Source organism: Phaseolus vulgaris, chromosome 5 (assembly GCF_051622355.1).
Source record: "Phaseolus vulgaris cultivar YP4 chromosome 5, ASM5162235v1, whole genome shotgun sequence".
NCBI lineage: Eukaryota > Viridiplantae > Streptophyta > Magnoliopsida > Fabales > Fabaceae > Phaseolus > Phaseolus vulgaris.
The window spans coordinates 38,554,375-38,567,426 of NC_143502.1; the positions used below are offsets into that span (position 1 = coordinate 38,554,375).

The following is a 13,052-nucleotide window of genomic DNA, read 5'->3' on the forward strand; positions in this document are numbered from 1 at the left end:
GAGTAGTTAGTATCATAAAAGTGTTTAAATAAAATTCAAATAAAACTATCACTATAAGAATTATAGTGACAATAATCTCTCTTAAATATAGACACACATAATAAAATACGGACGTTAAATATATTTTAGCATAAACATAAATTGGATTGGACAATAGAAACTAAAAAGTAGGAAACAATTTTTTTGTGATGGGTTGTAGTTACTAGTGTGAGCTTAACCCTCTCTAGTTTGAAACTAGTAGATATGTTTCCTTCTAGATTAGAGAGAGTTGAGTTCTCGCTTAGTCTAACCTAGAGAGGATTAAGTCCTAGCTAAATTGTAAGCGAATGAGTTAACTTTTATGTGATGGATTGTAGTTAAGTCTAACCCAGAGAGTGTTAAGCCCTAGCTAAAGAAGAAAAAAAAAAACTAAGCCTTAAGCCTTAACTATGATAACGTGAATGGATAGAAAGATAGTAGATAAATATTGCCTACAATATTATGAAAAATAGATATTAATGTGAAATTATCTATCTAAATCAAGGAATTGAATTTCACAAAAATGTCTCCTATAATATGCATGCAATGATAAATTCGATACATTATTCGCTACGTATCACCTCCTTTTCCACGGACGACGATGTAAGTTCTTACTTTCTAAAACATTTTCATAATGTATTATTATTGATTATTTTTTCAACAACATATCCTGTCACACAAGTTTAAACATATCCTCTTACAACCTCTTTATCAAATAATAATAACATGTTGGTTAAGTCCTTTTTCTAATCGATAGAATATTTTTCACACTTTCACAATGACACCATATTTCATATATACTTTAATATCATTTATACATTATCGATGCACAATACTTACGCAGGACAGACAATTACGGACAAATATTTTAATATCATCTATATATTATCGATGCACAATACTTACGTAGGATAGACCATTATGGACCTACTCTATCCCTATTTCTGATATATATATATATATATATATATATATATATATAAAATTGTGGCATTGTTATTTGTTAAATTCAAAAAATAAAATAGTATTGATTAATAATGAATAAATAAAAATGAAATTTTATAGAAAAATGATGTAATTCTACAATTGAAGTAAGATTGTTAGAGATTAAAAAGTAGAAAAATAATAACGGCACTGTTTAAAAAATCTTTGTTGATCGATGTGCATGAGATATGATGTAAATACTTTGTTGAGTTTTGAGTTGAGTTGAAGCCATTAGACCAAACTCCAACTGCAGAACTCCAGAGTCCACGTTTCAAGTATCTATCTTCTATCTATATATACGCAAGTGCAACCTGCCAAACACAACTCCCAAAAACCAAAACACAATTTAAACAAAAAAAATAAAAAGGAAAAAAAAAGAGGGAAGAAGAATGGGATGAAGCTGGAAATCGAAATCTTGAAGAGCAAAGAAAGGAAGGCATTGACATTTCAAAGATGGAGCAACGAAACCCTTCTCCGTCGCCGTCACCCGTTCGAGTCCTCATTCGCCCTCCGTCTTCTCCCTCGCCGTCCTCCTCCGATCATACATCGCCGGCGCCGGCGCAGCCGCCGCTCCCTCGTGCCTCCGATGGCGTGGTTGTTGTCGGCTTCATCGCGCGACGGCATGACGATTCAGCGCAGCTCCTCGACCGCGTCATCGACTCCAACGTCTTTGCCTCCGGCAATCTCGACGCCCCGCTCCTCGTCGAGGATGAGGAGGCGAGGGAGTGGTTCGAGCGGAGGAGAATCAGCTACTTTCACGACCACGAGAGGGGGATTTTGTTCCTTCAGTTCTCTTCCACTCGCTGTCCCGCTATTCACACGGCTACGGACGTTGCGCCACCGGGATTTGATTCCGCCTTGGAGGAGCACGAGTTCGGCGACCTCCAGGGAATGCTTTTCATGTTCTCTGTAAGTCATTTTCTTCACTGTTCTAAATACCTTACATTATTATGTATACTATTACAATGTCCATAACCTAATCATATAGGCTAAATTACAGTTAGAGAAGTTTTGTATTCATGTAATGAAAGTTTGTGGGATTAGAGTTGGATTTATATTGTGAAAGAGACAAGTATACTAGCGTTCAGTGAATTAATAAGTTGAATTTATTAGTTAGCTTTTGTGAAATTACAGAGTGCGTAGTCTGTATTATTTTGATTTTAAATTGTGCGTGGTTGATGGTGTAATTGACGTCATAGAAATGCAGGTTTGTCATGTTATTATATATATTCAGGAGGGGTCACACTTTGGTTCTAGGATTTTAAGGAATTTTCGTGTGCTGCAATCAGCTAAGCATGCAATGGCTCCCTTTGTTAGATCCCAAACTATGCCGCCATTGCCAGCTAGATTGCATCCTTCATCGTCTTCTAGACCTGCTTCGGCAGCAAACAATTCTTCTCCAGGTAGAGGTGGTGGTAACTTGAGTCGCAATGTGTCGGCCATATCTCTCATGTCAGGTTTAGGTTCTTATGCTTCTTTGTTTCCAGGACAGTGCATACCTGTCACACTGTTTGTATTCATCGATGATTTCTCCAGTTTATCTAGTTCCAGTGCAAATGGGGATGAATCTTCAGATAGTACTTCACTTAGTCACTCTTCTAGTTTGAGTGGAACAGCTAAGGGAAACTTGTCTGCTAAAGGTTCTGGTTCGGTAGTTGTGCTGGCACGCCCCGCAAGTCGATCTGAAGGTGGATTTAGGAAGAAACTACAGTCATCTCTTGAAGCACAAATTCGCTTTCTGGTTAAGAAATGTCGGACGTTATCAGGTCCTGAAATAACTCATCCTGGCGTGAGAACTGGGGGTTCTTCAACTTCTGCACCTTTGTTTTCACTTGATGCATCTAGGACAGTTGTCTTGTTAGATCGGTTTTCAAATCAAAGAGGCGAGTCTCTTGAGTTTGCCAGTGGCCTTGTTGATGATGTGTTAAATGGGAAAGCAACTTCAGATTCCCTTCTGCTCGAAAGCCATGGTCAAAGTGCAAGCAAAGAAGATTTAATATCAGTTAAGGAGTTCATTTACAGGCAATCTGATATTTTGAGAGGGAGAGGGGGACTAATTAATACCAACAGTGGCTCAGCTGCTGGTGTTGGCATGGTTGCTGTTGCAGCAGCTGCAGCCGCTGCCTCAGCTGCATCTGGGAAAACATTTACTACTCCAGACCTTCCAAATCTTGAAGTTTGGTTATCTTCTAGTCGTCATATCTTGAGTGGAGTTCTCTGTGCAAAAGGTGGTTCCCTGGATGAATTTGATATTATCAAAAGAAAACCTCATCCTAGGAATGCTGTTTCATCCTCAGTGGAAGGATCTTTGAAGAGTACAAATCCTTTAGATGTTGCAGTATCTTGGTTACAAAGTGGTAGAGGGTTGAACACTAAATTCTCGACTGTGTGGTGCCAAAGAGCCATTCCAACTGCAAAGGAAGTTTATTTGAAAGACTTGCCTGCTTGTTATCCTACTTCACAGCATGTGGTCCATTTAGATAAGGCTTTGAATGCATTTCGCTCCATGGTGAAAGGACCTTCAGTGGAACTATTTGCAAAAAAATTGGAAGATGAATGCACTTCCATGTGGAAATCAGGAAGGCAACTATGTGATGCTGTTAGTTTGACAGGAAAACCATGCATGCACCAAAGATATGATGTTGAAACCAGTAATTCAGATTTAGGAGCCTCTCCCAAGCCACATTCAAGTGGCTACTTTTTCCTTCATGCTTGTGCTTGTGGGCGTTCCCGGCAGTTACGTCCTGATCCTTTTGATTTTGAATCAGCTGATGACAGTTGCTTCTCTGACTGTGATAAGCTACTTCCTGCAGTCAAATTACCAGAAACAGTTGCAGGACCTTTTAAATCTTCTGCTTGGAGTTTGCTTCGTATTGGGGGTGCTAGGTACTATGAATCTTCTAGAGGCTTACTTCAAAGTGGATTTTCTGCCACTGAAAAATTTCTTTTGAAATGTACAATATACCTAGAGAAAAAGAAAATACCAAATGGTTCTACAGAGAGTATAGTGATGCAAGGTTCTGTAATTAGGGCACCCAAGGTTGAATCTATTGCAGATGCAAAGAAAACTTTGGCTATACAAGGTCACCCTCATGTGCAGAACGGAGTGGAAGACGTAGGAACATCTTTAGATGTCATGAAGGCTGATGATAAAAAGATAAGTTTTGGTAGAGGTTTCCCTATTTTCAAAATGAGAAAACCTTTTTCTGAGGTTGTTGCTGGATCAACGTCTAGTGATTCAGGATTCCCTCCTCTTCAACAAAGGAAATTGCCAACATCAGGTTCAGAAAAGGGGATGAAACAAAGCAGGTCTAGTAGTCGGACTGTTGAACAGGTTAATGCAGCCATTGATCATCAACTATCTCAAAAATCTCAAAATGTTTCATCTACTCAGGGAAATCTTGATGGTAATCGCAAAAATATCTGCAGGGACGGTGATCCCTTTTTGCGAATTGGTAGCAATGTAGTACCTGTATACTTGAATGATGGTGAAAGGAACAAATCACATTCTTTGAAGCATGTTATAGTATATGTTGGATTTGAGCATGAATGCCCCCGTGGCCACCGTTTTCTGTTGAATGCCGAACATCTTACCGAACTTGGATCTTCATACTCATCATCTGAAGAATCTCATGTATCTTCTATGGAGCCTTCTGACAGAAATCAGGCATGTCATACTAAAGTAAGCAAGAATGCTTCCTGGAACAAAGTTCATCGAAGCTCAAAAGAAATTCTTTCTGCAGCCACAAATAAGGAAAGAGATGTGAACAAATCTAATGAAATGATTTCTAATGGTGATTTGAATTCAAATGGGCTAATACATACTAACATTCCGCTAAAGCAATATAATGTGACTTCAACAAATGCATTCGCAAAACCCCTGAATCTTATGAAGGATTTTGGAGGAGATCTTCAAGCTATTAGCATGGATGGTGATGATCTTGCATTCTCCATGTTGAATCAAAACTTGCCTATCTACATGATCTGTCCACACTGCAAGCTTTCAAAGAATAATAAGGATACACCAAAGGTTAAGTTTGCAAGTGGGATCTCACAGCTTAAAAGAATTTTTCTGGTAGGAGTTTACTGCTTGTATAAGCATTAATTTATGTTTCAATTAGTATGATTGATTTTTCTGTTAATAATAAAATGCATATTTATGTTTAAACATGTTCTAATTTTGGAGTGTGTTTGTCATTTTATTCTTCTGATTTCTTTTCTTATAAGCCTACAGGGGTTGCACAAATTTCCTTTTGGTTTTTTGTCTTCTACACTTTGTCTATGAACTTCACTCTTCACATATTTGCATTATGTTAGAAATTGGATATAATTTTCTTGGGTAATCAACTCATGCATATAAATTTAGCTGGTTTATATTTGTATGCCACCTAATATTGATGTTGACTGTTGAGTTTAATTCTTTATTTTTAAATTATTATCAGATTAGCAAACTAATCTATAGATATTACTTTAGGTGACACCCGCATTTCCAGTGATACTAGCAACGTGCCCTGTCGTACAATTTGAGGTATGCCTTTATTCTTCCATTGTGCAGTTCTTGAAACTTTTTGAAAGTAAATTAACTATAATTTGCATATTTAAAAAGCCAACTAACTCTCTATGCATAGAGTTAAGCTTCTCAAGAAATGGATGCTTTATGATGCAAGGGAACAACCTTCTGTTGTGTACTATAGGCCAAGCTTGTTGATGTGTTTAGCATTTTGTCTATCACCATTTGTTTCATCTTTGTAATTGATGGTATTACTTTTACAAAAATGTTGTACAACTACAATCAACAGAGAACTTGAAAGCCTTTAATGTTACCTGTGATTTTTTAGCTGCCATCCCTGAAATGGTTTAACTATTGGAGTTTAGGGCTGTGATGTGCCGATGCTTGACTAATAGCTGTTTGGTTAAGACAAAAATCAACTTTTCAGGAAGGGGTAGTTGCTTTGTGCAGTATTCAAGATCCTTTTGTATAAGTTTTGGCTTTTTTTAAAACCAATTTTGCAGTGAGTAAAATTGATTTTGAGAGAACTTGAGTAGAATTCATTCTAGGTATGAGATCCAGAAAACACATATTTAAGAAACGAGAATGGTTTTTCTTCTAAACAAAAGTAGTTCTTCTAAACTCACTTTTATATATCATCCCCTAATGTAATATTTTTAATCTTGAATCTTTCAAAATCAATATATCAATATCTAAAACAAAACCAACCCTAAATCCAAATTTTGCATCCTTATTGTTTTTTGTACTTTTTAAGTTATATAAATCTGCTGATCTGCTCAATTGTGTCTTGCTTTTTTGACCTTGTAGACATCATGCTTGCCTCCCTCAGTTCCAGATCGTGAGCAAAAATTGCAGTTTAGCCTTGGATGTGAAGTGATCTTGCCACCAGAGAGCTTCCTAACACTTAAGTTACCATTTGTATATGGTGTCCAGCTTGAAGATGGAAACAAACATCCTCTTAACCCGTTCGAACAACAGCCTGAAATGACTGCCTGGATTGCCAAGGGCACAGTACTGCAGATCTTGTCCAAATGGAACAATGATGAGGAATATCAAGCCCAGTAAAAGCTTTCTAAAATTTTGAGTGGCCTTCTTGGAGTGAAAAGGAATGAATGTCAATAGCTTCTCCAAAACTCAGGTGCAGTTTGTGCCCCTTGCTTTTTCCTTTTAGCTAACATCATGTTTTGGAAATTTAATGGGCAAAAATATGCACCTTGCTATAATTATTCAGTATAGAAACTGGATCCTTTATGTTAAAGGAAACAAATTATATTGTGTGCCCTTTCAAAGATGCCCTTGGTGGTCCTTCTAATGGAGAATGTTGCTTCAAGGTAAAAGCTGTATATGAGATCATAGGAAACAATTGACAAGAGTATACTGTGGCAGGGTCCCATCCAGTTAAAAACTTGTGCTAGAATGTCTTGATGTGAAGTGATACACGCATGTCTATCTACCTTGAAGAACTAGCAGAAACCTTCTAAAAAATGTTCCTTTTTTTGCTTCGTATGTTCTTGACAGAATATTTGCAAGCTGTGATTAAACTTTAGTCAGTACCCTTAAAACCGATGTGTAAAGTTTTCTACACTCCTTGTTAGCTAAATTATAGGATATTTGCAAAAAAATGTTCCTTTTTTGCTTCGTATGTTCTTGACAGAATATTTGCAAGCTGTGATTAAACTTTAGTCAGTACCCTTAAAACCGATGTGTAAAGTTTTCTACACTCCTTGTTAGCTAAATTATAGGATACTTTTTTTGCTTATGAAGATTATGTACGAATTTTGAAGGTCTAGAACTAATCTTAAATGTGTCGGACAATAAATTAGGCTATTAATGCTGATCACAGTTCAATATTGTCTTGCATAAAATAATTGAGTTTGTGACTTTGCTGGGATTGGAGATGTCTGCAGGATAAGCAACTCTGTGGATGATGGATATGGTCTGCAATTCAATTACTGATATGTAATGGAATCTAATGGAGTTCATTACTCAGGCATGAACTGGTAACATAGATGTTTTCTTTTGTAAATTGTCTGTACTTAAAATCACCACCCTTTTAATTAGGTGCAATTGTCGGCCTCTTGGTTATTTGCAGCTGTGGTACGCTTTCTAGCTTCTTCACAAGTTCTTGTATCTCATGTGGGTATCTGCAAATTCATGATTCAATTATTGCTGTCTGAATTTATTTGGATGATATCGCCCTTTACAAATGAAAGTATTCCATGATTAGAAGGAGTCTGAGATAAGTGCATCAATAACCAGAGAATCATAATGGTCCCAGTAATGGTATGTGACTATGTTTTCTGGACGCAGTTCTGTACTTTTTCATATTTATCTTTTCAATTGTCCTCTCTTACGAAAGACTTCATTTGTTATGATACTTTTTTTCTCTTTAGCCTTCTTGACAGTAAATTTGTTGTGGGGGTCTGCTTGATAATTTGATTAGTTGATACGTACGTTCTATCAATATTGTGCAGCTTATTATATAGAACTATAAAATAATATAAATAAGCAAACAAAAGGTGCAGTTTGTTAGATCATGCAAGGTAGGGGTAGAGTTGGTTGATCGCTTAAATTTGCACGTATCACAGCTAATTGCATAAGCAACTCTTGAATTTAGATTGAATACACTATAAAAGAATCTCATTATCTCTCACATAATTCTTGGACATCCTTATGATTTATCCTTTTGGCAGGTGATGCCCGTCAAAGTTGTAGTTGAAGAAAAGATAGGATGGATGGAAAGCGTATACGTAGAAGATCATATAACGAGGACACTGATTGATATCTTTGATGTAGTGATCTTGTTCTTCGACGTGAAGCACAATATATGAGCAATGATATTGACCGTGTGCATTCCAATATTATGCCAAAAGCACCAAAGTATAAAAGGAGCAAGCGTTAGGCCAGCAAGGAAGAACCGTGCGCATTGGTGTATCTTGATTTCTTGATATCCTAAGCTTGCTGACTATGAAGTGGTAAAAAATGGTTGAACTGAAGCCTGTGGATGGGGCCTCTGAGAAAGGCTAAAATCGAGTGTTCTTGAAACTGTTGGCTTACGCATTACCTCAGCTGGGGAACAAACAAACTGTAAACTTTCATTTTAGTCCGTAGGGTTATATGCATTTCTCGCTTTATTTTATTTCTTGATTTTATAACTCTTCCTTAGTCATTTATTTTGTAAAAGTGAACCATTCCATTTTCTTTCTCTTCCTTTTGTATTAAAATAGTTTAAAGAGAATTAGTCCCAACTTTCAAAATCGGATAAAGAAAAGTTTGTAGAATAGATAAAATCAGTGGTCGTTGTTCAATTCTAGGGATTAGAATTAGAAAACAATTCATAATTTCTTGGGTGAATTTTATACCCGGATTACTCCGGGGTGTTTAAAATTACTTCTCCTTTCCTTATAAAATGGAATGAAGATCAATGTAAATCCAAGTTTTGTGCACCCTCTCACCCATCCGAAAATGTGATTAATCATATGCATGGACATGGTTGATTTTATTTAGCAAAATGTTTAAAGTTAATGTAATAATATATTACTAGACGAGTCAATATACATTGTTAGGAGAGTCACGAGATCATTGAAATATTTTATGGTAGTTATCTTTGTTTTATAAGTTGATAATAATATGTAAATAGAGTTAGTTTCACTAGTTAAATAAACGTGATTGTATAAAATTAGTGATTAATTGTATCATTAAATTATTGAGATATATAATTGACTTATAGCCAATGATTAATGATGTTAAGAAGTCATTAATTATATTAAACGTCTGGTGGACATTTTCGAATGTGTGAATATTCACTATTCTTTTCTCCCAGTTTTGCTGGTTTACAGTTACTCCAGTCTCTGTCGAATGAATTTTTTTAGAAGCACGAAATAATTTTAGAGGTAACTTATTATGAACGTGTCTTTGTAGGGTTTTTGTTATGCTAGTCTTTGTAGTGTTTTTATTTGTTCTGAAAATTGGAGAATTACACATAACGAAATGTGATATCATACTATTATTATACTGATGGTGTTTGAGGCTCATACTAGCTCCAGATGTTGACGCCCATATTGTGTTTCATGGTTCATCATAATCTCTTAAATGCAAAACGTCATACTTAGTGCATTGATTCAACCAGAAAACGATGCCACGAATTCAAAGCCTTGGTTCAGAAGAGCGCCAGTCACCCATAGCTTCAAATTTTGCAGGTTAATTTCTGGTTCTGATCCTTTTATCTGTTTTCATCACATCAATGACTTAATCCGTGAGTAAAAGTAATAACTCAATATTTCAAATAAATAGAATTATTGAATCGGAAAGGAGAGAGAGAACTGCTCACATTCAATGTAAATGTAAGTTGAAAACTGTTACAAACTGTAACCAAGTTTGAATTCTGAACATTAAAGCCTGCAAGAGACTCAAGAGCCCTGAATAACGATGCAGCCACTCCTTCTCCTTTATTGCAAACTATTTTTGCATAATACCCTCTTTCCTCCACTTGCAACATCTCCACCTACAAACAAGCATTCAAAAATGTTACACCAATTAATGTACATAGAAAGACTAGCTGAAAAGTTTTGGAGTTATCAGGAATTTCTTTAATCAAACCAACCTGCATGATCTTTTTGCAGATTGGGTGAGTATTACGGGCCGCTTGCACATTTTTGGGATTGTTAATTGATCCTTGATAGTTTTCAGACACTAATAAGGATGCTTCAAGTCCTGCAACTTCAGCCTTCAGCTTCCTAGCTTGAGCTTGAAGATCATGCACGTATGCTACTGCGTCTCCAATTATGGAAGCCTTGTCCATCTGTGTACATAACTATATCAATTACATTTCACTCTCAAATATAAAAACATGTTAGTTTTAGGCTCACTTTGGATAAATTTCAACGTAAACACTTACAGGAAAACAATAGTTTAAGTGAGAAACTTAATTCATTTTACCTTCATGTGTTTATAAAGAAATTCTTCTATACAAAACTTAATTAAACATATGTTCTTAGTTTCAAGCAACCTTCTTACATTACACTAATATAATAACAGTTTCACTAGCTTAATTAATCGAAAAGGGGACACGTACCTTTGTTATGTTGGGAACCAAAGAACGCAATGCGTAAAGCTTCTCCTTCATTCGGCCTCTCCTTCTCCTCTCAGAAATGAGAGTCTTGGACCTATCATTTTTTAGTTTGGGTTTGCAATCATCATTCTTGGTCGTTGTTGTCGTGGTTGTTTCAGAAGAATTCTCTCCATCATGTTCTTCTTCTTCTTCTCTTTCTCCTTCTCCCTTCATATTCCCATCAAAGCATGAAAAGGAGCTAAATGTGGAGCTTTGATCATAGACATTCACAGCATTGTTATTGTTCTGATCAAAAGGGTATGCAGGGCATGGTAAGAGCTGATTGTTAACAAAACTATCAGTGATGAGGTCAGAACCGAAGTCACAGTTGGCATCTTCATTCTCCCCTCGGATCAAATTAATGAACTGATCAAAATTTGGATTGTCAACGAAGTCGTACAGCTCAAAATCATTGATGTAAGCCAGTGTGTCTTGGTGAATTGCATCCATAGCGTTCAGTTAGAACTGGGGTAGCTAGAGGTCTGATCCTAATATATAGAAGGTTGACATGATTATTAATATATAGTTTTGGTGTGAATGGAATAAGAAGAGTTTCCTTTCATGTCACCAAGGTCTATTATTTTATTTGCACCATTGTTAATTAACTCAAGTGGAGATGCCTTTGATTTCTTTTCTGGTTACTACAGGCTGATCATGGCCGTTATTTATTTGGTTAGCATCTGTGGAAGGACCAAAAGATGTACACAAGATAGTTTTTTGTTGTTACTTGCATGTATTTTCTTTCAGAAACTATTTTACTCATTTGATACAACATATATCTTGTAGTGAATATATGAACTCTAGTTGTTTACATTGTAAAATGCTACTCTTTTCATCAAATCCAACCCGGAAGCTTCTTTGGCTGTTTATATATAATATAAATTCAACTCCGAGACAAATGAATTGCCATTTTAATTCTATTTTTATTTTATGTTAAGCATATATAAATCGAAATCAATCTAGTTGCAGCCTGATCTCAAGTTTTCAACTGTTGCATGATGAATATAAGTTATTGCAATTGGCAGTAGCAAGAATAATGCAGAACCAGCTTTAAGAAAACTGTGGATGTTGAAGTAAAAGTTCTAGACGATGTTAAGTAACCTTTTTCCAGAAGCAATTTTAAAAAACGCTGGTCCTTTTCATATCATATGCTGGCTAGCATATAACTAATTTTATGCTGCTTTAGAAGAGGTTGAATATGAGCATTTCTGGACTATTATATTGATTGAAGTTGAAGCCAGTATTATTGTCAAGCTCATTATCAGAAAAGGGTCACTTTCTATGATGAGTTCAGGATAAATAAATGCAGATGCGCTACTGTTATAATGTGAACAGAATCAAGTGGGAACATAATGACGTACCTCACATATTTTAAATTTCATAAAGCAAATGGAAGGTGCTGGGGATGGAAGTTAGTGGTTTCACAATCACAATAGCCGTCAAACTTTGCACCACATTAATTCACCCTATTTCATAAAAATATTTGATAAAAAAAAATCAACAATTTCTTCTATAATGTGTGCATGAGTAAAAAAGACATAGCTCACGTTCCTTATGTTTTTCACCATATGCAATTTCGTTTAATATGTTACAAAATAGTTTTTTTTAATTACGAAAATGAGTAAGTCGTGTTACACTGGTACAAGTTTCTTCTAAAGAAATTGTCTCAGAGAAAGAGCAACATGACGTACAAGTACATTAAAGTCATGCTATGGTTGAACAACTTTGGTTCAAAGTAATTTACATCAAAATCGTAAATGACTGACACGACTTTACTTAGTTAATAGATTAGGGTTAAGTGAAATTGTGCATGAGTGATACGATTTCAATGTATATCGTGTATGACTCTAACAACTTCAATTGTTTTATTTTACACTAAAGTCCTGCAAAGGTAGCATAACTTCAATATCCTAATTACTTTACTTGTGAAAAAATTGGTGATGTTGGAATTCAAAAAGAAAAAGGTGACAATAATAATCGATTAAAAACTTAGGGCTTAGGTTTTAACGAGTAGGGTTTAGGATTAAGGGGTTATGATTTAAGGTGTATAAGTGTAGGGTTTAAAGTGGAAGGATTATTATTAGTGTTTAAGGTCAATGGTTTATACAATACTGCAGCATAGTATTTTAACGACGATTAAAAAAGTCATATAAAGACGGTTCGAGGATCGTCGTTACTTTGGGTGTCGTTATAAAATCACATTAATAACACGTGTAGAAAACTGTCGTTATTCTGCCAAATAAACAATGAAAAAAAAAATGTATTTTTAAACCGTCGTTATAAATGTATTTTTTTTTAAAAAAAAGTTTTATTATTATATATATACTCTAATCCTGCATAAAATATCAAATTTACAGAACAATAATGCATGTAATATCATAATTTAAATATGAAAGTTTATATACAATAAATTAGTACATATAACATTTT

At 35.5% G+C, this 13,052-nt stretch overlaps 2 protein-coding genes across 7 annotated transcripts; one reads left to right on the plus strand and one right to left on the minus strand.

Moving 5' to 3' along the window:
- The first annotated feature begins 1,221 nt into the window (after positions 1-1,221).
- LOC137835689 (uncharacterized) lies at positions 1,222-8,783 on the plus strand. Of its 6 annotated transcripts, none has more exons than XM_068644302.2 (8): positions 1,227-1,911; positions 2,210-2,405; positions 2,490-5,077; positions 5,477-5,530; positions 6,320-6,650; positions 7,420-7,512; positions 7,605-7,795; positions 8,206-8,783. In XM_068644302.2, exons 1-5 carry the CDS (start codon positions 1,456-1,458, stop codon positions 6,575-6,577), a joined length of 3,552 nt encoding a protein of 1,183 aa, XP_068500403.2. In that variant the 5' UTR covers positions 1,227-1,455; the 3' UTR covers positions 6,578-6,650; positions 7,420-7,512; positions 7,605-7,795; positions 8,206-8,783. The 6 variants fall into 6 exon arrangements, with proteins under 6 accessions (XP_090158531.1, XP_068500400.2, XP_068500401.2 ...); XM_068644303.2 differs by having other exon boundaries at positions 7,420-7,502; XM_090302405.1 differs by having other exon boundaries at positions 1,222-1,911; positions 2,210-5,077; positions 7,410-7,512.
- Positions 8,784-9,435: 652 nt separating this feature from the next.
- On the minus strand, positions 9,436-11,156 carry FRU (FER-like regulator of iron uptake). The gene is made up of 4 exons (XM_068644305.2): positions 10,587-11,156; positions 10,116-10,313; positions 9,843-10,016; positions 9,436-9,738 (listed from the first exon to the last, which is right to left on the minus strand). Exons 1-4 carry the CDS (start codon positions 11,070-11,072, stop codon positions 9,634-9,636), a joined length of 963 nt encoding a protein of 320 aa, XP_068500406.2. The 5' UTR covers positions 11,073-11,156; the 3' UTR covers positions 9,436-9,633.
- Positions 11,157-13,052: the final 1,896 nt, after the last annotated feature.

Coding starts and splice junctions, on each gene's coding strand:
- FRU (XM_068644305.2), bottom strand. CDS start 11,072: ATGGATGCAATTCACCAAGACACACTGGCTTACATCAATGATTTTGAG. Junction 10,314..10,586: donor TGGTTCCCAACATAACAAAG/GTACGTGTCCCC, acceptor TTATGTACACAG/ATGGACAAGGCTTCCATAAT. Junction 10,017..10,115: donor TCTGCAAAAAGATCATGCAG/GTTGGTTTGATT, acceptor GCTTGTTTGTAG/GTGGAGATGTTGCAAGTGGA.
- LOC137835689 (XM_090302405.1), top strand. CDS start 1,456: ATGGAGCAACGAAACCCTTCTCCGTCGCCGTCACCCGTTCGAGTCCTC. Junction 1,912..2,209: donor GAATGCTTTTCATGTTCTCT/GTAAGTCATTTT, acceptor ATAGAAATGCAG/GTTTGTCATGTTATTATATA. Junction 5,078..5,476: donor AGCTTAAAAGAATTTTTCTG/GTAGGAGTTTAC, acceptor ATATTACTTTAG/GTGACACCCGCATTTCCAGT.